Source organism: Nelumbo nucifera, chromosome 8, assembly GCF_055504915.1.
Source record: "Nelumbo nucifera cultivar China Antique chromosome 8, China Antique-T2T, whole genome shotgun sequence".
In the NCBI taxonomy this organism is placed as follows: domain Eukaryota; kingdom Viridiplantae; phylum Streptophyta; class Magnoliopsida; order Proteales; family Nelumbonaceae; genus Nelumbo; species Nelumbo nucifera.
This window is the reverse complement of record NC_142656.1, coordinates 11728265-11752062: the sequence shown is the minus strand read 5'-3', so window position 1 is coordinate 11752062 and position 23798 is coordinate 11728265. Positions and strand designations below refer to the sequence as shown.

Genomic DNA, 23798 nt, shown 5'->3' with positions numbered 1-23798 from the left:
GTTTCTCTTAGTCTTTGTTTGGTTTGAAGGAAAAGGTAGGGAAAGGAAGGGAAAGACTGAGAAATCTATACAAGGTTTGTAAAGGTTTCCTTACCTTTACCTTCCTTTTCCTTCAAACCAAACATAGCCAGTGTTTTAGGAGAGTTCAATGCAAAACGGACCAATCAAGTTCTTAGTTTCTTTTGGATATATTAAGTGATTTTTCTTATTATCCTAATTCTAACATCCTAGGTTTATTATTTTTCTCATTTCTTTTCTTAATGGATTTCTTTTCTTTTTATTGATTTTTTTTTGCATAGATCAAATTAACTAATTTATATTCTTTCTTCTAAACTATTGAATGACCATAAATTTAATATCCAATTATATGGATGATTCTTCATATGTTTTCCTTGCTTTCAAATTGGTCATTTGAATTAATTGTTAGCTTATTCATTTTATTTTATTTAATGTAACCGCTGAAACTTATTACTTATAAAATTTTATTTTATAGATATTTATACCTTCTGTCATTCTAGTATTATTATATGATATTTTAATCAATTTGTAAACTTTAATTAATTTTATTCTTAAGACTCAGTTTGGAAGGAGTACAAATATAAATATATAGAATGCAAACTCTTCTATTTTGTATGTATTTGTACTTTTTCCAAATAGAGCCTAAGCTTTGAGGCTTATGCCTCTCGTTTTTGGGCCATTACTCCTCAACTACGCCTTTAGCCTTTTAAAACCTTGTGACTAATGTATAGCATCCGTTCACACACCAAGCAAGAATGGTGTGGTTGAATTTATCTAAATGAACCCTTGCTAATTTGTTATTTCAAAATGGTTCCATATTAAGGGTCCCACTCAATTAGTCATTGAGTCTGTAAGCCATGTTTGGTGAAAATACTTCGCATTGTATGGTGTGGTTGGTCCCAATCCATGACCCAATTTAGCATTTGTCGAGAAAAATTCATGGGGGAAAATTCTTTGAAATCCATGGTGGATGCGGAGAGCTTGGGCCAATAGCAGCTAGGGGTGTAAACAATATTCGAAAATCCAATTTTGAATTCGATATTCGACATAATTGAATCGAATTCAGATAACTTGAATATTTAATCGGTTGAATCTGAATATCTTATTCATACAAAATAGTTAATAGGATTCGAATTCGGATATGACCTGATTCGATTCGATAAATATCTGAATTCAACCAATTATTTAATTCTTATATATAATATATAAAATATTTTATATAATTTATATATGTAATAATTAAGTTGTATAAATAACTTATATATTTATATACTTTATATTAATAAAATATTTTTTTATATATTTATTAATTATATAAAATAATTAATTAATCAAATTCAAATCGAATCGAGTCGAATCAAATATTTGAATTCAGATATTAATTTTCAATTTCCGTTGGATATCGAATCGAATTTGGATATCAGATTTTCTAATCGAATTCGAATTTGGATATTGCCTAATCCAATTCGAGTTCGATCCGTTTACGCCCCTAATAGCAGCATGACCCACCCTATTTTTGAATATGAGTCCCATATATAAATCCATTTTGCCCTCTAGGCTGTGTTTGGTTGCAGTGTAATTTTATTTGTAGTAATGCAAATGCATGGGTATGTAAATGAAAAGAATGCAAGTTCTAGTTTAAATTTATTAGGGGTTTTACTTTATTCTGCTTCAAGTCTTATTTTATTTCATTTGTACAAAATAAGGTAAATTTTGAAACAAACATAAATCAGAATTTATACCCTAATCATCTGCACTATTATAATTTTGCATCAGTGAAAATTTATTTGCACTATAACCAAATTGAGATTTGATAGAGAGGGTTTTGGGTGTAAAGTGTTGGGACAGAGGCTGTTCATGGTTGTAGTCTTTTGTTGGTTATAGTAGGCATCAAGCCCAAAACATGTTAAATCTTTGTGTGCTCTTTCAATTGTCTTTTTTTTTGTCTTTCTTTTTCTCCATTAATTAATCGCCTTCAGATCTTAGCTTTTTGATTGCACAATACCCATGAGTCTAAAATGTCTATCTAAAAGCCAAAAACTTGGCTTTTTGCTGAAGTTTTCTTATTTGTAGTTCTGAAAACCGGATCAAAGTGAATGGTCGGATCAGTTGACCCAAGAACGGTCATACAACCGGTTATGTTTCACGCTAAAATCACTCTTGACAAAAAACCATTGATTTGGTCAACGATCCACTGACCAGGGTGGTTGAACCATCAACCTGTCAACTCAGACAACAGTTATCTGTTCTTTTATTTTAATTATTTATTTCTTTTCATCAAAACAGGCCATCCATTCGAATCCAACAGACAGTCTATTTGACTGGAAAACCAGTCCCCAAAATGGTTCTATGTCCGATCCGATTTTTAAAACATTATTATCTCCCATTCAGCTTAGTGAAAGCACGTCAACCAACGGTTCAACCCTCCCAAATAAGCTATAATAAATTTCAAAACAGAGTATATTCTAATTTCTATTTTAAAATCTCTTTCAATGTTTTTTCAATTATAGAGAATGCACAAATAGCGTGTGTTTTAATCAACTGTGGCCTGTGGGGGATGAAAACAAAACAACATCACAAGGCATGTCCACACGGGGATAGGGAGTGGTTACCTGTCCCGGGATTTCCATTCTTTGTGATTTTTTTGTGATGCCAATTATTTTGTTTTTGTTTTTTATTTTATTCAAAATTAAAAATAAAATAGTTAAAATTTATAATCTTAAATCAAATTATATTCAAACGTATTTAATTATATTTTTTAAAACATACATATATACATATATATATATATATAAGTGAGGATCCTCACAAGGCAGCCTGAGCCCTGTAGTCCAGGCTGTGGAATTTAGGCAGCCAAACTTTTCCTGCTTCGGTGGTCTTCCTTATTTTCTTAGGACACTAACTGTAACCTTGAATAGGACAAATCTACCTGGTTTCCGGTATTTATGTGTGATCACAATGAGTCATCTACCAGTGGACTAGAATCCACTTAACAAACAGCCTCAGTTTTGAAATTCTTAGTTATCGATCAGCCATCTAAGGGTTGACAGGTCTATATATTATGCATGATTTTCAAAATTGGTCCGGACCACAAAAATCGGGAATCAGTTAGGTGACTAATTTCATTTTATTTCAGAATCGTTATTTCCCTAAAAATTATTGATTTAATCAATAAATCGTTGACCCGAATAGTCAAATCATTCAAACGGTTTGACCAGTTTTTTTTTGTCAGAACAGACCATCCATTTAGTTTGAATGGTTAGACTATTCAACCAGGGAATCAAATCCCTGACCAATTCATTGTCAGATTCAATTTTAAAAACCTTGATATTATGCACCAACTATTGACTCTGAACTTTCTTTACCGTTGCGGGTTGCCCTCAAATAATGAATAATAACAACTTTGGTAGATGGAGAGATGGCGTAGATGACTATCCAACGCATACCTACCCTAAGCTTTCTAAATCACTATTTTCAAATAAATGAACAACAACTTAGGTGGATGAAAATGGACATTAGGAGTCCGGATCTCCTTTCAATGAAAAACCCTTCCAAGTTCCAACACTTTTGGTTCGAACATGATCCGTATTTGCACATTTTATACATAGTGGATTCTACTTCCAGTCTTATGATGAAATGGAGTTTATATCAGCATCCCATGGCACATCCCTGCCGTGTATTGAAAACACTTCTCAATGATAAGTATCAGAAATAATGAGGCATAGGAAGATGTTCCCAATATATGGTAGGGATGTGCTGTGGGACATTGTGGGAAACTATCTTGTAGGGGGCTGGTCTCAACTCGGTGAAATGTGCCTACCGACACAGATCTTGTTAGAAGTTTGTTAGGATTGAAAGACCCCAATTCAGAGTGTGGGATGATATTCAGAGTTTTGACTATATTTCTAGTCGGGCATGCCCCATTCATCTTTTGTCCATCTGGCAAAACTTGGCCGTGGTGATTCTTGGGGGCATTAGAAGTTGGCCGTCATTCCTTGTCATTGGCCTTCTTGGATAGCCAGTTGCAGGGATTTACGAACTCCCGGCCTTGTCATGGGGAGATGTTTCTAAATCACATAGGGGATGGGCTATGAATTTGTGCATTGGGAAACAGTCTTGTCTTTTTAACTAAATGGTCAGGTAAGATATCAGAATGACTAAATTTCATCAATCAGTCTGCAGCTTGGTTTGCCTATGATTCGACATTCCTTTGCAACTAATAATAAGCCCTCAATTTTTTCGCAATACCTTTATAATGGTTAAAATAACAAATCACACAATAAACTATCATTCTTCCTAAAAGGTTTTCTAAAACTTTTCTACTGGTGACCTTTTAAGTACCAAGGATGGAAGGAAAATTCTACGGCTGACTGCTAAGATAAGAATTTTCTTGTTAGTGAAAAAGATATAAAAAATTCAATCCACAGTAATATGTATTACACACAAGGTTCTAAATATCGATATGTGGTGTATCGGGCAATACTGATACGGTTTTTTTATTTTTTTACTTTTTTTTTTCAAATCCAATTTAAGGTGGCTGATTTAAAGTTCCTCCACCCCCTGAACTGGTCAAAACCCTGACACACCTTCTATAGGGACATATCGGGATACTTCCAATATAATACGTATCAACCGATACGGGCCGATATTAAATGACATTTTGAACCTTGATTAAGAATTAAATCACACTGAAACCAGCCAAGAAACATATGATCAAGGGTTCTGATGTTGTATGATTTTTCAGAGGAGGCAATAGTAGTGGTAACAGCCAACACTAACCACGGAACCAAGTTTCTCTCTAGAGTAAGCATTTTAGAAGGTGGAATCTACAAGTCAAAAATAGATGGGCAAATTCATATTTACAGCTTGTTAACTCTTTTTTTTGGTAAATCCCCAACTAGTTAATTAGGGCTTCATTTGTCACTAGACCTGTTTACGGGCAGGCCGGGCTAGGCTTTGCCTCCTTATTCACATAATACATTTAGGCCTGAGCCTTAAAGCCCAATCTAGGAACTTGTAAAGAAGAATTTATTTACATTTTTATCTAAAAATAGAACTCATTTCTTTATATTTAACAACTCACTATGGCTTGAAAAAGAAAAGAGAAACCGATAAAAATATAATATATTTTTTATAATATAAAATACATTTTTATTGTTTAAAAATGTATTCTTTATTATATAAAATATTATTGCTACTGCCTTTTTTTTTGAAAAAGCCCAAGCCCAGTCCAAAAAAAGTTGGTCAGGTGCTTTTGGACTGAGGCCAAGCTCATGGGCCTAAAAAATGACATTCAAGCTCAAAGATGATGGGCCAAGTCGGGCTACCTAATCCATGAATAAGTCTATTTGTCACTCTGAAGCTGCATTTCAGTAAAAGTACAAATATAATAAATACAAGTTTCAAAACTCGTATTGTTTTTTGTTATGTTGAGTATAAATACAAGTTTCAAAGGCTTTTTTCTATATTACAGGAATTTCAAAGAGAATACCTATTGACCAAGAATACCTATCTCCTAGGGAAAATTTATTTTCCTGGGCATCACTAATCCAAGAGAATACCCATCTCCTAAGTAGGTAAATAATTTTCCCACCTAAGAGGAAAATTACTAAACTTTGAATTTACCTATTGACCAAGAATCTCATATTCATTATTCAACTTAATGTAAAGACTAGGGAAAATTTATTTTCCTGGGCATCACTTATCCAAGAGAATACCTATCTCCTAACTAGGTAAATAATTTTCCCATCTAAGAGGAAAATTATTAATACTTGAATGAAATAAAAATACCACTTTTAATAATGGATTTTATGACTAAAATGATCATTACCTTATTTACCTGAAAAATAAAAGAACATGGGTAAATGCACTTAACTAGATAAGTATTTCCCAAAAAAACTTATCTAAATAATTGCATTTACCCAGATAAATAACTTACTGAAAAGTGAACAAGACCTGAATGTAAATATATTTAAAAACAAAACAAATCTACCACTTTTAGTAGAAAAAAGGTGTTCTTCACAAATGCCTGCAAAACTGAACCATATTACAAAATTGCTTTGGTTTTGGTTCAGCTTTTGCACTTCGTATGCAGGATACAAAAATCATTACTTCTCTCTCTTACTATGAATCCTGGTAAATGGTAAGGTTAGGCTGGGAGTGATATGGACATAATGTGGACCAGGGCCCAGCCCACTACTGGGCTGCAGATCAACATGATTTTTTTTTTTAAGAAAAATTAAAAATTAAGATATATGACAAATTAAAAAAAAAAATCTTATATATAACGTAGGATAACACCATTTTATAACCAATGTTTACACCCAGCATCCCATGCATAAAATGAGATGGAAAGGGAAAGGTACGGGAAAAATCATACAAAAACAACATAAAATCATATATCAAGCCTCAGTGAAATGAGATGTATCATCAGGTGTCTGACCAGTTCAGGGGGTGGAGGAGCGCTAAACCAGCCACCCTGAATCGGTTCTGAAAAACGTATCAATTCGCCCGACGTATCGATATTTTGAACCTTGCCTCCTTATCTTCAGCGTGTAGATGTAGCTTAAAGCCTCTTGAACCCATCAGAATTCAGAATGCGCCAGTGCAATGTTTAAGGTTTGCTCAAAAAAGAAGGGTTTTCCTTCGGTTATTAAGCCTACCACATGATGAGCCATGAGAAGGGGTAAATGGATCCTTTTGGTTCCGTGTGCAGTACAAATCTGAATCAAATACAAATTTTGCACTTGATTCACTTTTGCATCCATTTATTTGTATCAATAACTTGCACACTTACCTGGTACAAAATCTACACCTTTTCCTCATTTACACTCACTGGCAGTGCAAAACTGCAAATTTTATAATCCCAAAAGGTGATGCAAACTTTGCGCCACCTTCTTCCTATGTCAATTCTGAATTCTCTCTCATTTAAAGTAAGGACCACATCATGTTACTTACTACCTCTCTCCTAAACAAATAATCGTCCTCCTACCTCCGTTTTCTTTCATAATATAAGATGGGAACCACATCTTCCATTTCTCGAACAAATAAGACAGTCAAATATGATGCAAAAAATATAAACAAAAATGCTTACTAATTAATTCTACTGACACTTTTACACCAGTGCAAATGAAATTCACGTTGCAAGCAATTGGAATTTGGAACAATGAACAGGTTTTCAACCCCAAGGCTGTGTTCGGTTTGAAGGAAAATATAGGGAAAGGAAAGTCGAGGAAACCCGTACAAACCAAACACAGCCTAAAGGCGCCCAAGGTTAGCAGCTGATTCATTTTCTCCTTAACCCAGGAATGTTCCGACTTGGTAAGACCGTTTAAATTACAAGTTTACAACGAGCAATGGAAACCATGTCTAAACAGCTTAACAGCATAAAAAAGAGGACGTGGAGAACTGGAGATGCATGGCGCAAGTAAAACAGAGCCTAACAAAATATATAAAACAGAACTATATATCTATATTACTATATAAATTACCATAATACTGTTCTGATGGTAAAGTTCACTAAGTACTTTGAGTTATACATGGACCATCATATAAATTACTCCATGGACTCAAGAGGCGGAAACCCTGCAAGAAAGAAAAAAACAAAGCTGCAGTTACACCACCCAGGCAGGAAGTGAAAGAAACAAATCATCAGCTTTGGATGCTTGATGTGATTATCTTATCTAATTCACCTGTTTTAAGCCAAAATTGAAGGGGGGAAGAAAACAAGAATGATGCATTTGTGCCTTAAACTAGTCAATAAAAAAAACATGGGACGAAAAAATCTGGAAAAACTGGATAGGTAAGAAGTTGGTAGAGCTTCCAGTCTGTTACATAGCGCATGTTTCTGCTAAAAGTCTAAAACATCCTGCAAATATCAGGTAAAGTCCCCAACTTTGAAGCTCAACCAACAAGCTAAAACTCGACACCTGTTAACAAATTTGCATCATATTGCTTATGCAACTCAATAAAAAGTAGCCCATATTTCCATTTTTTTTCTACACCAGTATACACATACAGTATTCTCAACTTAGACCTAATGGTTCGACCACCAGAACCAGAAGCAGCAGCCAAACTAGACAGTTGATGTAAAATAGCTTTAAAAGATAATCTGGGAACATTTTCTAATTCTTCTAATTCTTTTGCATTTTTTATTTGAACAAGCTGAAGGATCGAACTAGACAGTTGAACTGTTTAACCAGTGACCCAGTAGTGATCAAAGCAGTTCTCCATCGGATTGGAGTCTGACAACATTGACAATACCTTCTGATTCAAGAAAATTGGCATGAAAAAACATTAACATGCCATAAGCAAACAAGATCAGAAACAAAGATTCCAGCTATTTAATAGGTTCACTAGAGTTAAGAACATGCAGTTGTACATGCATGAGCTCATCTACAAAACTTCGGGATAGACTCCATTCCATGATTTTTTTTAATCAAGCCCTGCAGCAAGGATATTTTACAGGCTGTTTTTCGGTTTCATAGAATCATAGTGACGACATGTTTGGTAAAGCTGTAGCAAACAACCTAGACCCAATTTACCCTATTTTATTAGTCCTTAATAACAGCAAAGCGACACAAAAAAGGAAGTACTGAAGGAACTCCAGAAGAACGATACAAATACAAAATTGTACTAGACCAGTAAATAAAGACTTCAAACCAGAAAGACTCCAGAGTAACTTAACCCAGATGGATTAAAAACTAATTAAGCAGTGCCCCACCAGAAGGCAGAAGCAAACAAAAAACAATTACAGATAAAGACCTCAAGAATCTACATCATCGCCCAAACCAAACAAAAGTTCACTATTTACTCTATAAAAGCTTACAAAATACATTCATGGTCCACGCATAAACAAACCATATTTTCAATCTGACTGGAATCCATTCGAACAAAAACTAAAACAATATTCGTGCGTGAAGGAAAGTTAGAATCATGTGACAAATTGAGCAAATTTAATCTACGGCGCGGTACCGCGTCTATGTATCCAACTAACCTTGTTCTAGGTTGTACAATTAATTGAAAACGCCTCTAATTTATCAGACCAGACAAACAAACCTTGACTGTGTATCATACTGTTTTACTTTTAATGAACTACCGTTAAAATCCTCTGCAGCAATCAACAAATTACTTCATCTATCAAACAATTATTAAAATATAAATCCCAAAACAGAACCATCATGAAAAGAATTGAGGAACAGGATTTGATCGGTTTAAAAAAGGGGGGAAAATAAGCATTTGAAATTCTTCTTTTGCTGCTCACCAGTTACGATGACGAGCTTTGGCCCTCACACGGTGGGCTCTCGTCGAAATTCTTCGATGGGTACTTGGCCGTGACCATTCCAACCTCAAAGACCAAATTTTCGCCGCTCGATCGAATTCCGGTGATGGACCACCACTTGAAAAAAGCCCTAACCCGTATCCCGTCAATCTCCGCTATTCTACCCTCGACGATCTTCCCTGTAATCTTCTTCGAGTACGAGGCCAGATAATTGTCCGGAGGGAGCGTAATCTTACAGAAATCACCCAGATTTACAGAGAAATCACCGGAGGTCCGGTTGAGGGTGTAGTCCAAGACGTTCGTAGGGAGCAACCCAATCGGAAACCCGTTCTTCCTTAGCTCTTCGTGAGCAGAAGACGAGAGAAGGATAGGATTACCAGAGGAACTTGCAGAAGAATGGCAGAAGAGAAGGGTGAGAGAGAGGAAGATCAGGGAAGCTTCAGCCATGTCTTTGTGAGCTTTGGAGCTGTTTTGGGATCTTTGACTAAAAAGTCCTCTCTAGAGTGGTTTTATAGGATACAGGATTACGGGTTTGACGAAGAAGAATCTAAATGGAAATATGGCATTAGTAGAGACATCTGTCCTAATGGCAATATGGCATGGCGGGTCACGTATTCACGGGTAATGATTCGGGAAGCTAAGGGCCTTAGGCTATGTTTGGTTTAATTTTTCCCTCCTCTCTTCTTTTCTATCAAATAAAATACGGCTTAAATAAACATAATAACCCAACCTTAAGATAAATTGAGCCAATCTTAGTATTATCCTTACCGTACAATATTTTCTTAAGTCATGAAAAGAAGTTGAGTTAGAATCCAATGTATAGGATCAAGTTTAATAAAATTCAGCTATTCTAGTCTGATTTTAATATCTAAATTTTAAAATATGTCAATTTAGTACTGTGTTTGGAAAGGATGCAAATAAGTGTAAATGCAAATATATAGAATGTAAAACGGTCTATATAAATTGTAAAGTTGGTTTACTTTTACACTAACAAATTTATCGTAATGGGTGCAAACATGAATTCCAATAAAACATATACTTTTTTTTTATCAAAAGCTCACTTGAATGCAAATTTACTTCTTTTTTTATTGATGTACTTTTACATCTTATTATCAATTTAAATATGCATTAGAAAATGTGATTTTTTTGTCATTTGTCAATTCATAAATGTAATATTACCGAATGCAAAGTCAAAAGTGAACCAAAGTGCAAATTTACCATGAATGTTCCAAACATAGCCTAAACTTCCAAAATGTTCCAATTTAGTCCAAAAGCGTTAATTGTTATTAAGTGGTATGTGAAAAGATGCAAACATTCCTTGGGTGTCATCTAATTTTCTTTATCAACCATTCAAATGTCCTTTGGAAAATTTACCATTGTTTTGGTTCAATTTTAATTCTTGAGGAATATGATAACGAACAATGTCATATTTTGAAGGATAATTTTAACATTTTCAAAAGTACTAAACTAAGATGTTTTGGGAATTCAAGTACCAAAGTGAGAATAGATCTAAAATATATGATACTAATATGCAATTTACCCTTTATATAATATTTTAATTTTTATATTTATAAATATAAATATTTTTTATATGTATAATATATTGTTTTTATGAAGCTTGGCCCATTTTCAAGCCCAAACTCTAACTTCATGTTTTTATTTCAAGCCTAGCTGGAACCTGGAATAGTAAAATATCTGGCTTAGCTTGACTCAATCAACCCCTGATCACATTTTTGGGTTAATTTGCTCAGCTAAAACTGGAATCGAAAGGCAGAGACAGAAGGAATGGATGTCTGTCACTTTTGTCTCTCGACTCTCCCGCCTTATTTAAAACTAGACTATTATTTTTGGTGGAATACTTCAAACTAAAATAAAAAAATTATTTATTAACCATCCATTGTTTTGAGATTAAGAAAACTATAAAAGATTGGACAACCCATGTGCCCATCGACCCATGTGAACTGGAATCGGCAATGACTAAACAATTACTTAATAATAAAACCAACAGTTCTTAATTGAAGTCAGATTTATAAAATTTTAGGTGGTTTACTTTCTCTAATGGATATTCTATAAATAGTGATGGTTGTTGAGAAAAATGTCTCCTTGGCTCTATATTATAAACACATTTAACTGCAAAGAAACTTCCTGAACAGAGGATTGAGAGGTCTACAAGGAAGCATGTAATAGACTAATTGGCGTATTCTTAATTCTGTTCTTGAATTTATCTCAACTTTCAAGAGTTGAAATTAATGGTTCCAAATACATAATGTTGTTGAATCTTTAACTCAATCAATTGGATACAGTATAAAGTCATCAAAACAACTAGATTGCTTCAGTTTAGGGATTCTCCTTTCTTGTGTTTATTAGGGCTTAAAGACATGAGAGCAGATGGGTTAGTTTTCTCTCGCTCTGAGATGATTAATGGCTTCCAAAATAAGGGTTTTTGTGGGAAAGGAACAGACCTTAACTTTTTAATCAGATCCCTTTACAATCAGAGGAAAAAATGATGATGATCATGATACATTTGGATAATACATTAACCACAAAATCACATCAATCCAGTCAATCAAAATCATTTTAAAACCAGACAACTCAGAGTGGGGGACCCCACCACCTCAAAATACCAAGGAAGGTGCAACCTGGATGGGGAACCCCAACAAACAGTAATAAGACAGCATTAGTGGGTTATGGCCTTAGAAAGGGGAGGGGGGTCATAGAAATTGACTCCAGCCCATAAGAAGGAATAAGTGGCCAAGATGCCATTAAAAAATGAGAGACAAAGAAGTCTGTTTTATCCATAGACATGGCAGACTTACCAGTTGGCAAAGTCAGAAGAGTGACGATAAAAATTATTCAAGTAGGTCTGCAATCATTTATGTATTAGCTATTAAAAGCAATTCATCAACCTAATTAGATTAATCTGCCTAATTCTTTCTAAATTGATTGATCAAAAATCACCAAGAGCATTCTTCTTTTTCTACTCAGTTTTTATTAACCATGACAATTTGATTGGTCTGTCTAACTTAGGATATCTAAATCCATAATCTGCCTGATCAAATCATCAAAAAAAAAGTAGAGACTAGAGAGAAATGTATTGGGGGATTCTGTATCAAAGTTGCAGGAATTCCTTGTAGATAATACATGATTTGGCCATGGCCCCATTTGCTTCTTTTTATCATACAACCCAGTTGTCTCTACAGTGAATCTCCCATGACCCAAAAAATTACAGTCGAACTGTACCCATCCGCAAATGGAAAGGATATGCCAGCTTCCTTGTTGTTCTGATTGCGTACACGTATATACAATGAATGACATGATGTGATCTCATTTCATTCATTTTGTTAATTATTTGTTTCGAATCCGAACCAGAAAGGTACAGAGGGAGAAAAGGGAAGAGAAAACATGAATGGAAACATCAAGCCGTTGGGATAAGGAAGTGGGTTTAGGTAGTGAGAAAAGACATGAGCACTCAAAAGTTTCACAGGGGATATGGCCCTCCATGTGTATGATGTAAGGAAGAAAAGCACTCGTGCAGCATTAGATGAGGTAAGGACCGTAAGGCTACTGAACCTAGAGAGAGAGAGAGAGAGTTATCTTTCAACAAACCTCTGTAACTTTGATTCTATCAATGTATAAACATCCACTGATCTAATACAGCTCTGGTTTGGAAAATTGCTAGAATTCCAGCTTCACTGTTTTCATTGCCAAATGGTGAAAATGCCATACATCAGAATTGGGCATTAGTCAAATAACTAGATTGGTTAGTAGATGGTACAACACATAAAGGAAGCACAGAAATCAGTGCAAAGCTTACATGAAGGAGAGATATACTGTGTTTTCAAACTGCTGATCTTGATTAATCCTCAGCAGCCATGTTTGCCTTTCTATCTATACTTTGCCCATCTAAAACCTAAGGAATAAGAACCCGCCAAATTTATTTCCAACTCAATAGTAACTGAGTATAGAATCTCTTTTTGGTATGATCTTTCAATCAGGAGAACTCCCACAGCTCTGCATTCTTGACCTTTGACACACTCTCTAACACCTCAAAGGGAAGAACATCCCCTATTACAACCACCTTCTTGCTTTCCAAGTCCACTTTATAGGAGGTTACACCTACAGAGCAGTGATGTGATGAATCAAGGAAACATCTGAGAAATCGTTCAGAGTGAGGTAGACCAGTCACATACCTTCCATCTTGGAGATGTGCTTCTCAACTTTTCTTGCACAGCCATTGCAATGCATGGACACCCTTAATACAACCATCTGTATAACCCATCAACACAAAGTTATCAAAAATCTAAACCCCACCACATTCAATTCACCAAAAGAAATTTTGTTCAGAAACTATGTTTTTTTCTCACAGAGAGAGTGAGAGAGATGCAGAAATGAATCTCCTTACCTTGGGCTTCAGCTGAAAGGCCAAGGTTTGCTTCTCTTCAAAGATATCTTTTAATTTCATCAACTTGCCTCCATTGCCTCCTCCAATAAGTGGCTTCCTATCGAACTCCATATCATCTTGGGTATCCAAGAAGTTCATGCAGAAGCAAGATGTGTTTGAGGCAGGGGAAAGACAAAGACAGTCCAACACCCTGCCAAATCTCAGTTTCCCCATCTGAGCAACTGCTTACAGACCCAGAGAAAACAAAGACAACACCCACAGCCACACACCGCCGGCAGTGAATGAGAGCGAGAGAGAGAGAGTTCAAAAGCTGAGCAGAAGTATGAAAATCAATTGAAAGGCATGAAGAACAGTTTTCACGAAGAAGAAAAGAAGCCAAAGACCCGTTTTTCCAGATCAACTGGTGGAGATGGAACTAAAAAGAGAGAGACCCAATTACCCATAAAGGCATTCTTAACTGTGATCGGTCGAAGTGGATTTTCTCCTGTGACCAACTGAAGAAAGTAAACCCAAAAAGGCTTAAAATAAGAATATAAAAAAAAAAAAAAACAGAGAGAAACGAACTTCATGAGGAATTAGCAATCTGTAACTCTGCTCTGCTACAACTACAAGTGGACATCTCTTCCATGTGACCAATTCCCAACGAAGTAAACCTAACGAATATCACAATTCGATGAAGCAGTCTGTTCATTACTTCCGAGCAGTGATTGAAAAAGAAAGAAAAAAAAAAAAAGAAGTACAATTACTAGAGGGGGCCAGGGGGTACCTCCAGCTCTGTGACATGTGATGACTAAAGCTTTAAAAAGATAGTATTCATGGTCATGGATGGAATGGAATATGTATAAATCAATTTAGTATCTTTTGATGATCATGGATGTGAGACTGAGAAACAACAAAATGTAGCACTTAGATTTGTTCTTATGTGCCATACTCTGCCATCAGGGGCATTTATGGAAATATATCTGTCTATAAATTCCAAAATTACAAAACTACCCACTTTAAGTGGTTCATCACATTGGGTCGGCCAACCCAAAATCAACCCTAATGGACCTAAAATTTGGGTTACAAAATTACCCACTTAGATTGAGGCCTGGTTTTGTATGTATGCTGTGGGTATGAATGTATGTACATGTATGTGCATACATAACATGGTGTTCATGAGAATGAGTTTATGTGATGCGACGTTGATGAGAGTTTGTGTGTCTCACAGTCTCAGAGCTGAATCTGATTTCTTAATTGGAACTGGTTAGGTTGAGTAGTACATCATAGCGAGTCAGAGTAGGCTTAGGCTTATGGGTCAAACCAATTGGGTTGGGCTTCACCTCACCTCACCCCTATGGCCTTCATCAATTTCTTGAAAACCTGACCGGACGTTGAATCATAAAGAGCCCCAGCTCAGGGTTTGACTGATTTGACCATTGTCAATCAATAATCAATTTTGCCTGTTGACATCATAAATGATAAATGAATAAAGCTTCTTACCCCAACCGGTTCGGTCCAGTTTCAGTGGAGCATGGTTCAACCGGATGGGATTTTGGTTTGTGATCAGGTTTGGGGCAGAATAGTCAAATTATAGAGATCATTCATGGTTAGAATAATTGAGGGATGGGTCCGGAATTATTGAGTGTGTGAGGTTAGATAATAGAGTAACAGAGAGTTGGAATGATGGAGGGATTGAATATTTTTAGATTTTAGTTGGATTGTCCATCTCCTACAGCTTGGTCCATGTGATAAGTGGGAAGAAGAGGACAGACAGAGTCTACGCTGGGAAAAAAAAAAAAAAAGAGTGGAGTTATGTTACGCACGTGTGGATCACGTGACTCTTGCTAAGAACAACCATTGGTTGGGGTGGGCCCTGGGCGGGGTGGCAATTGTTTAATGGGAATTTTTTTTTGTTTCATTCAAGGGTAAAATGACCCGGCAGATTCATCCGGTTTGGGTTATGGTTGTGTCTTTCCAACCGGCCGGGTCAATAGTCGATAAAGATCTTTTTTTTTTGGGTTTATCCCTTTCTATCTCCATGTAAACTTGGCTGGAAAGAATAGACTTGAACCAAGGGTTTAAATTACAGAAATGTCAACTGTGTGTGTGTCCATTTAAATTTTAACAAAAGCCTAACCCAAGCCCATTCAATTTGCACCCCTATTTGGGGGTGGGGAAGGACTTGTGTAAGTGGATATGGATGTCCCTATCAAATTTTCGAATCGAATTGGATCACAAAAAATGATCTATTTTGAAATCGGATCAGATCCTTGTTGGGTACCCGATAAAATAATTTGAATTGAATTTGAGTCAAGGATTATAAGATCTGACAAAATAGATTTAAATTCAAATATATGAATTTTCTATCAAATTGGATTTGGATATACCTCGATTTCAATTCAATCTGATTTACTGCTGTAAGTCAAAAGGTGCGGAATATGAATTTTCTTATCGACTTTTAGAGATGTATGACTGTAATTCACGGCAGGTAGAGAGTGAGTAGGAAAAATGAATAGGAAATTCCATTCTAGATATGCGGCTGGATGCCGAGCTGTCAATGTGTTAGCACACTTTTTTGCTGGCAGCAGAACCCGTTGCTTGTGTTCAGTGCTGTTGGACCAGAGTCAAACCAGATGGTTCAACAGATGAGACAGTGACCCAACAGTGAGATTTCTCGGTTAACCTGATTAAACTGTAACCCTAGAGCTTTCTGGTTTTACATCGGGTCCAAATCTAAGAACTCTGCTGGTATTTGCGTGTATAAGAGAAAGAGAGAGATATGTTGCTAATTCCATATTTTAAGCAAAGTTAGTTATAAATTATTGTAACTAAAACAATTTAATAAACAGGTTTTGTGAGGCCAACACAACCGTAACATGACATTAATTAGTTTTCTATATGGTTGGGCCAACGGGAAACAAGACAGAAGTAATATATTCCTCTGGCCCTCATAATGGGGAAAAGGTGATGGCATACCATAAGTTGGTGTCTCACACTCACATTAGATTTAGTTGAATTATCATGTAAGTCCATCTTAATAGAAATTTGGTTAGGTTTGTGTTGATAAATTTAGGGTTTTGGGTCTGTTTTTGTTGATGTGGTAGTTGTTTTTGTTTTCAACAATAAAATCAATCATGTTGTTAAAGACCTCGAATATATTAACTCCGCTCAATTCATCTAATTTGAATGTGGATCTTCTACCTACGGGACACTACAATTGTATATCAAGAACATCTCCTCATAAATGATAACATCTAAATACGGAAAATTTTTCGAATGTATGGTTGTAGTGGTGTTTGGGTAAGAGATTGAAATTGATCCAATTTATACCCGTATTTTATTATAGAGGGTCAAAATATTTTCAAAGCTATTTAATAATAAAAATATATATTTAATGGGGAGAGGCGAGATGTTACAAACATTGACCATTGGATAGAAGGGAAGATAGAGAATTAAGAATGATTTTATTAGAGAAGAATAATTATAGAGTTTTAATAGAGAAAATTAAGAAATAAGAGGATTTTTATGATGAGACATGTTTGTACATTGACATTTATGAGACTTTATGGTGGGAGATTAAAATAGTTAACTTAAAAGTTAGAAGCTTTATTTTTATTTTGGGAAATTCTTAATTTTTAATATTTCACATGTGTGTAGGAGAGAATAGGAGACTCAGGGGATGTTTGGAACCGTGGCCGTTTTTCAAAAAAAACGGTGTCATGTCGGATCCACATAGGCGTTTCAACAAACGCCCATGTATCTCATTGTTTGGTTCAGTCGATTATTAAAAAGTCAGGCATGCCTAAAAAATCGGGACCTCACCAATGCATACATTAGTGAACCATTTTTCCAACGGTTGACTGATATGTATCCTATGTGGTACTTACCTGTCAACACATACATAAAAAACGATGATGAAAATCACCTTACCAAACAGCATAGTGTTGCTCATTGCCTATGTGGCAGAAGCATTTTTTTTATAAAAAAATAGGTCTTGGAAGCATGGGCGTTTTTTATTGAAAATCGGTCCCAAAAAGCGCCCACACTTCCAAACACCATGTCAGTGTGTGATCTATGATGAGTGACCCTTGGCCTCCACATACTCCACTTTCTATCACATATAGATCGGACACATCAAGGACAAAACGCCTTTTTGGCATAACTGGTTTGGTTTGTATGGTTTAGTTTTTCAACTCATCCGGTCTGATCCGGGTGTCATTTATATTAAAAAACAAAATAAGAGAGAAGGGAGACACAGTGTGCGATCTGTGATGAGAGACCCTTGGGCCTTGGCCTTCACACAATGTTTTGAACTGATTATTCCATACAATGTTCTATGAATCATATGATATGCAAACTTTGTTTTTGTTTCAAAAGCTATCATTTTTTTGTGGTTTTAAAAATAATATTTGTTTTTTTTAACACAACCAACTTGTTTTTGCTTTTAAAAAGAAAAACAAAATTAAAGAATATGGTTTTGTCGGTCTATTTGCTGACATGACAATGTCAAAAAACAAATGAAAACAAGAACATTCATACATTCAAATTTCATTATAAACACTGGAGCTTGGATATTAGCTCTTTCAAGTAGTGTGTGGTCATAAATCAATCTAAAATCTTCATGTTCTGCTTTAGGTCATAAATCAATATTAATCGATTAATGTGTTTCTTTTTCTTCACTTAAATGAATCATATTTAAAGTCCTTAACTTTTTTTTTGGGTATTTTAATGCAGCTTTATTCCTCACAAGGGGTGAAGTGTTATGCTAGACCTAGTATAGTTTTGGCATCGATGCTGCAGATACAGCACCGTTTTCTCAGAAAATAGTATTGTTGATGTATGAGTTGGAAGCACCATTTTCTAAGAAAATAGTGTCTTTTTTTTTTGGTTGGAAATGTTGTTGCCAAGTAGAACGTTTCTTGGAGCAACAACATTTTTTGTTTAGTACCAATGCTCCAAGAAACGTTTTGGTACCTATTATCCAGTGCCACGTCATGTCTCTGTCACTGCCACCTCATGTCTCTGTTGGCAGCAACGAGCTGCAGCTCTAGGAAACGCCAAATTCGGTGTTGCTCCAAGCCACACCTTCCCGATTTCTAAGGCGTGGCTTGGAGCACCATTTTTTATGAAAAAACGGTTTCAAACAAACAGGCGTTTCCTAGAGCACCGTTTTTTCTGACGTGACGCTGATGTGTCACCATTTTCTGGAGCAATGACATTGATGCCAAACAGAGACACCTAATCAATGGGTTCGGATAGACCTGTTCACAGGCCAGATCGGGCCGTTCTCAGGCCTGAGCCCGAGCCTGATCTAAATGGATATATTATAATATGCTAGTTCTATATTATATAAATTATATTTTTTAATTATATAGTGTTATCGACTCGGGTCAGATTTATTTGAGAAAGCCCTTGGGCCTAAAACTTTATCCAAACCCAATTAAGAACAGATCGGACTGGGCCAACCTATTAAGTTATCTGGCCAATGAACAGTATCCACTAATACAACATGAAAGAATTTATCCAAGCATGGGTTTGAAAAATCCAGATTTGCTCCACACACCCTACCCACATGACGTTACACACACGTCAGGAATATCTCCTTATACTTGTGCCTGATGTACAGTTATAGCGTCTTGTGGGTAGCAGATCTAATCTTGACAAAAATGCCCTAAAACCAATTCAGCTAGGAGTGGATGGGCAAACCTTTTAACTTTTCTAACTTGGTTTCTATTCCCAAGACACAAAAACCATAAGTTCCCTGAAAAGAACTTTAGGCTGCATTTGGCATTCCTTATTTTAAGGACTTATATTCTTTTTGTAATTAAAAATTCAATGTTTATAGGGGCATTTTAACAGTAAAAAAAAGATAAATCCTTAAAAAAGGGAATGTCAAATGCAACCTTAACCCCAAAACTTTTTCATTTTGTAATCCATATTTCTGAATTCCCATGCATGACCTGAAAATAAAAATTATTTTCTTACACTTTGAGCTCTATGACTGTATTCTAGCTTGCACCCTCCATTTGTCAAAGGACTACATATTTATTCAAAATCAAATTTAAAGCAAATGTATCCAAGAAAATTATTTGAATATCACCATTTTTTTATTGAATTTTCTGTACTAAATATTGAATAAACTATACACCAATAAACTATCCAAAGAGTTGTACTTAAAAAAAGAAATTTTGAGGTACCACAAGCTTCTTTTCCCCTTTATTTCCGCAAGGATTAAAGTGATGGCACTTAGTATGGCTATCACGTGATAAGTTTATATTTTCATTTTTATTTATTTTATTTTTTATATTTTTAGTAGTGTATAATTTAGAAATTAAAAATAAAAAATGTGATGCATCTATAGGCTTTAGACTGAGTGTCGGGACAACCTGACCAGATTCAGCATAGACTCAATCTTGTCGGCCTGAAGATCAACCCATTTCAGAGACTGACCAGTTGATGATCTTCTTTCTCCTTATTTGACCCCGATTTGATAGAATTGGTGTCATACTGTCATATTTAGAGAAAAAACAGATCTAAGGGAGTTGAGAACTTCTGTCAACAGAATACGTTACAACCCTCTACCAACATCATCTAACACCACATGTCTCACCATGAGACTGATACCCATCAAAAAAGTGGGGTTTCCATGTATAAGATGTGCGGTGTATGATCATATTGGTAGAGGGCTGGAACATATTATGTTGGCAGGTGATCCAAACTAGGTTCTCTTGAAAGGGTTTAGGTTTTAAATATCTGTATTCAAAAATTACTCGACCCATAGGGGTGGCCATGAGCCAAACTTCTCACGAGTTATTCGAGTTTGGCTTGACTTGATCTCGGCTTGTGAGGCTCGCGAGCGAGCCTAATCGAGACTAGTATAATAAATAAATAAATTTTTATTACATACATACATACATATATAAATATATAATATTTTTATTTTTTGTATAATAGTAAATAATTTTTATAATTCTAATTCTTTTGTATGTAAAATAAAACATTTTTGTATGTATATTTTTTATTTTTTATATGTATAATAATAAATAATTTTTATAATTCTTACATTTTTATAATATATATACATAATTTTTATTTTTTAGAAAGCCAAGCTCAAGCTGAACAGAATTTAAACTTGCAAGCTTTGAACTGAACCAAACTCAAGCTCAAACCTAACACAATTTAAGCGAGCTGAATTCAGCTCAGCTGGGTTCAAATCCACCCCTACTCAACCCACCTCCCATTATATCCAACCTAAAAATTGAAAACCAAAAAATAAAAAACCAACCCAAATGTGCTGACTGGTTCTGTGGTACGGATGTGAACTCAGATTCCATTCAGTTTCTTTATTTGAATCCGTTTGGATTTGGATGGGTCGGCTCTAAGTCCGACCCGTTTCATGTGTTAACGTTGCAAATGAAACATGACATGATGCATGATGTTGAATTCATTATTATTTCTTTAATCTCACTTCGGTACAACAACTTTAAAATGTGCCAATCTACCTAAATTCCCAAAAAATGTTCCAATTTACCCCCTGCGTTAATAGTCTGTCAGCTATTGTATTATGAGATGACATATGTGACTTGAAACTTTTGAAAATGTTATAATTATCCTTTGAAATATGATTATTCATAATTTTTTTTCATATAAATCAAGATTGAATCAAAGCAATGATGAACAATCTAGAGGACATTTGGATTTAGGCATTTGGATGCTTGATAAAGAAAATTAGATGATACTCGAAGGGCATTTGCATCCTTTCACATGCCACTTAACGGCGGTTAACAATTTTAGGCTAAATTAAGACATTTTAAAAGTACAGAGTACTAATATGCAATTTACCCAATACTTTTTTTTTCTTTGCAAAATCCACAATACATATGCTGCACCCTGTATCAAAAGAAATGGTCGATTGAGAATAATGATAAATACACTTTATTAAATAAAAAATATATTTTAAGAGACGTGAACCAATAAAAAATCTGAATTCTGAGGTGGAGTGCAGTCTAAAAATCCTAAAAAATAATTAAGCTTTAACATAATTGATTAAGATCTGGATTTAATATGCAGTCAGTATTAGTGAGTGCATTGTAATTGAAGGCATGCATTTTCTGGTGCTGTTGATCAATATTACACTAAAACCCTTGGCAATGAACAAAGTTAACACCAGTCTCTCTTTTTTTTTAATCTTTTTCCTTTTAAGAACAGATTAAACCAACTCTGTAACGCAAAAAGAAGATAAAAGTAGTTTTTTTTCTCCTAATTTTCTCTATTATAGTTTGAATATAAGCAAGGTTTTTAAAATTAAACCGGACAGGCAACCGCTCTGGGTCTGATTCCTGGGTCAAACAGTCCAACCATCTGGTCCAAACAAACAGCCCGCTCTAAAAAAATAAAAAATTTATAAAACTCAAAAAACGGTCAAAAACCGTTTCCAAGTCAAACTATTCGACCGCCTGAGTCAGTGGTTCACTGACCTTTCCAGTCTGACCATCCGGTTTTGAAAACAATGAATACAAGTATGGATAAACACAAACGCTCTTCGGCTCCGTTGCTCGGGTGGAAGCAGGAAAATAGATGTTCTATACCTCAAGTTTATCATGGATGGGCTTGGGCCCTAAATGTTAGCGCCAGTACCCATATATGGTTCTATCTATTTTCCTTTATACATGCCAAAAAAAAAAAAATAGATAATTTGCTTGAGGGGGTTTCCTAAGAAGACCCAGATTCAATGCTTTAGGATTTGTCATTTGGGCCTAGGTCGACACTCTACATAACCCCAACCGATTGGGTTGAATCCGATAAAACTTTCCAGTTTCGATCAACTGTGAATAAACGGTATTTTACTTGTACAGACGTTTGTAAGATATGAATTAAGACATAAAGAGGACTGTCCTCGGTTCTGAAGGAATGTCATTTTCCTGCAAATTTGTACTTTAGGCTATGTTTGGTTGTAATGCATATAAATTTGTACTGATGCAAAACTGTGGCAGTGCAAATGATTTGAGTGTAAATTCTGACCTATTTTTGTTTCAAATTTTAATTTATTTTGTTCGATTGCAGTACAAATGAAATAAATTAAGACATGAATCAGGACAAAGTAAAACCCAAAACAAAATTAAATGAGAATTTGTACTTTTTTCATTTGCACTCCTATGCGTTTGTACCAAGGTTCAAAATATCGCTACGCCCGATATGCTGGCAAGGGCATATCGGGCGAATCAGTACCCTTTTTTTACTTTATTTATTTTTTCGAAACTGGTTCAGGGGGGCGGTTTAGGTCTCCACCCCCTGAACCGGTCAGACCCCCGATACACTCACTATAGCAGCATATTGGAGGGGTCCCAGAACGATACGTACAGGCCAATACGGACCGATACATGTTGATACTTTGAACCTTGATTTGTACTAGTACAAATAAAAATGCACTGCAACCAAACACAGCCTTAACTGCAAGTATATATACTTTCCACAACCTTCTACTTTTTACATGCAACCAAATAACCAAACGGAAAACGGAAATTTTCCTGTCTTCAATGTTTTTTTTTACCCCCTTGTAATTTTGTGATGCACTGTGGTGTGGGATGCCCCTATAGATGAGCTATTTTATAATATGTTTCGGTATCATATGGATGAGTTATTGGTCATTGGTCACAATGAACAATTCAGAGAATAACTAAGACCATGGGTGATCGGACATGTCAATAGACTGAAATTTCATCTCTTCCAGCACCTATGAATGGTTCCGTGGGGAGGGAGGAGTCCATCCTATTTCCAATATAAAACCCTGGGCTGCCTAAGAGGTGCACCATTTCCTCTTATTCAGCAATGAATTGTTTCAAATCCAGATTATATAGAAACTTCTACCAGCAACAGAGGAAGCTCGAACAAACCAAACTCCCAAGCAGGCAAGCACATGGAAGAGGACGCATTCGGGTCAACTGAACAGTACTTTTTCCCCGCACACAGAAAATGGACCTCTAATCAACTTTCGAGATTGGAAATCTCACAAGGTCAAGGCTCTCAGGCTGCGTTTATAATGCTGTCAGATAGTTATGATGAATTTTGTGATCATAATCACTTGTTCAGTTTGGATATTAAAAAAATATTTTTTTA

General features: G+C 35.5%; 2 protein-coding genes across 4 annotated transcripts; both read right to left on the bottom strand.

Annotated features, from left to right (window-relative positions):
* Window positions 1–7467: 7467 nt before the first annotated feature.
* Window positions 7468–9828, bottom strand: LOC104592265 (DUF538 family protein (Protein of unknown function, DUF538)). The gene is made up of 2 exons (XM_010251535.3): window positions 9281–9828; window positions 7468–7602 (listed from the first exon to the last, which is right to left on the bottom strand). Exon 1 carries the CDS (start codon window positions 9743–9745, stop codon window positions 9284–9286), a length of 462 nt encoding a protein of 153 aa, XP_010249837.1. The 5' UTR covers window positions 9746–9828; the 3' UTR covers window positions 7468–7602; window positions 9281–9283.
* Window positions 9829–12961: 3133 nt separating this feature from the next.
* On the bottom strand, window positions 12962–14594 carry LOC104592264 (Heavy metal transport/detoxification superfamily protein). 3 transcript variants are annotated; one of them, XM_088892504.1, is made up of 5 exons: window positions 14467–14574; window positions 14265–14353; window positions 13701–14184; window positions 13489–13564; window positions 12962–13414 (listed from the first exon to the last, which is right to left on the bottom strand). In XM_088892504.1, exons 3-5 carry the CDS (start codon window positions 13911–13913, stop codon window positions 13290–13292), a joined length of 414 nt encoding a protein of 137 aa, XP_088748630.1. In that variant the 5' UTR covers window positions 13914–14184; window positions 14265–14353; window positions 14467–14574; the 3' UTR covers window positions 12962–13289. The 3 variants fall into 3 exon arrangements, with proteins under 3 accessions (XP_088748630.1, XP_010249836.1, XP_088748629.1); XM_010251534.2 differs by having other exon boundaries at window positions 14265–14553; XM_088892503.1 differs by having other exon boundaries at window positions 13701–14594.
* Window positions 14595–23798: the final 9204 nt, after the last annotated feature.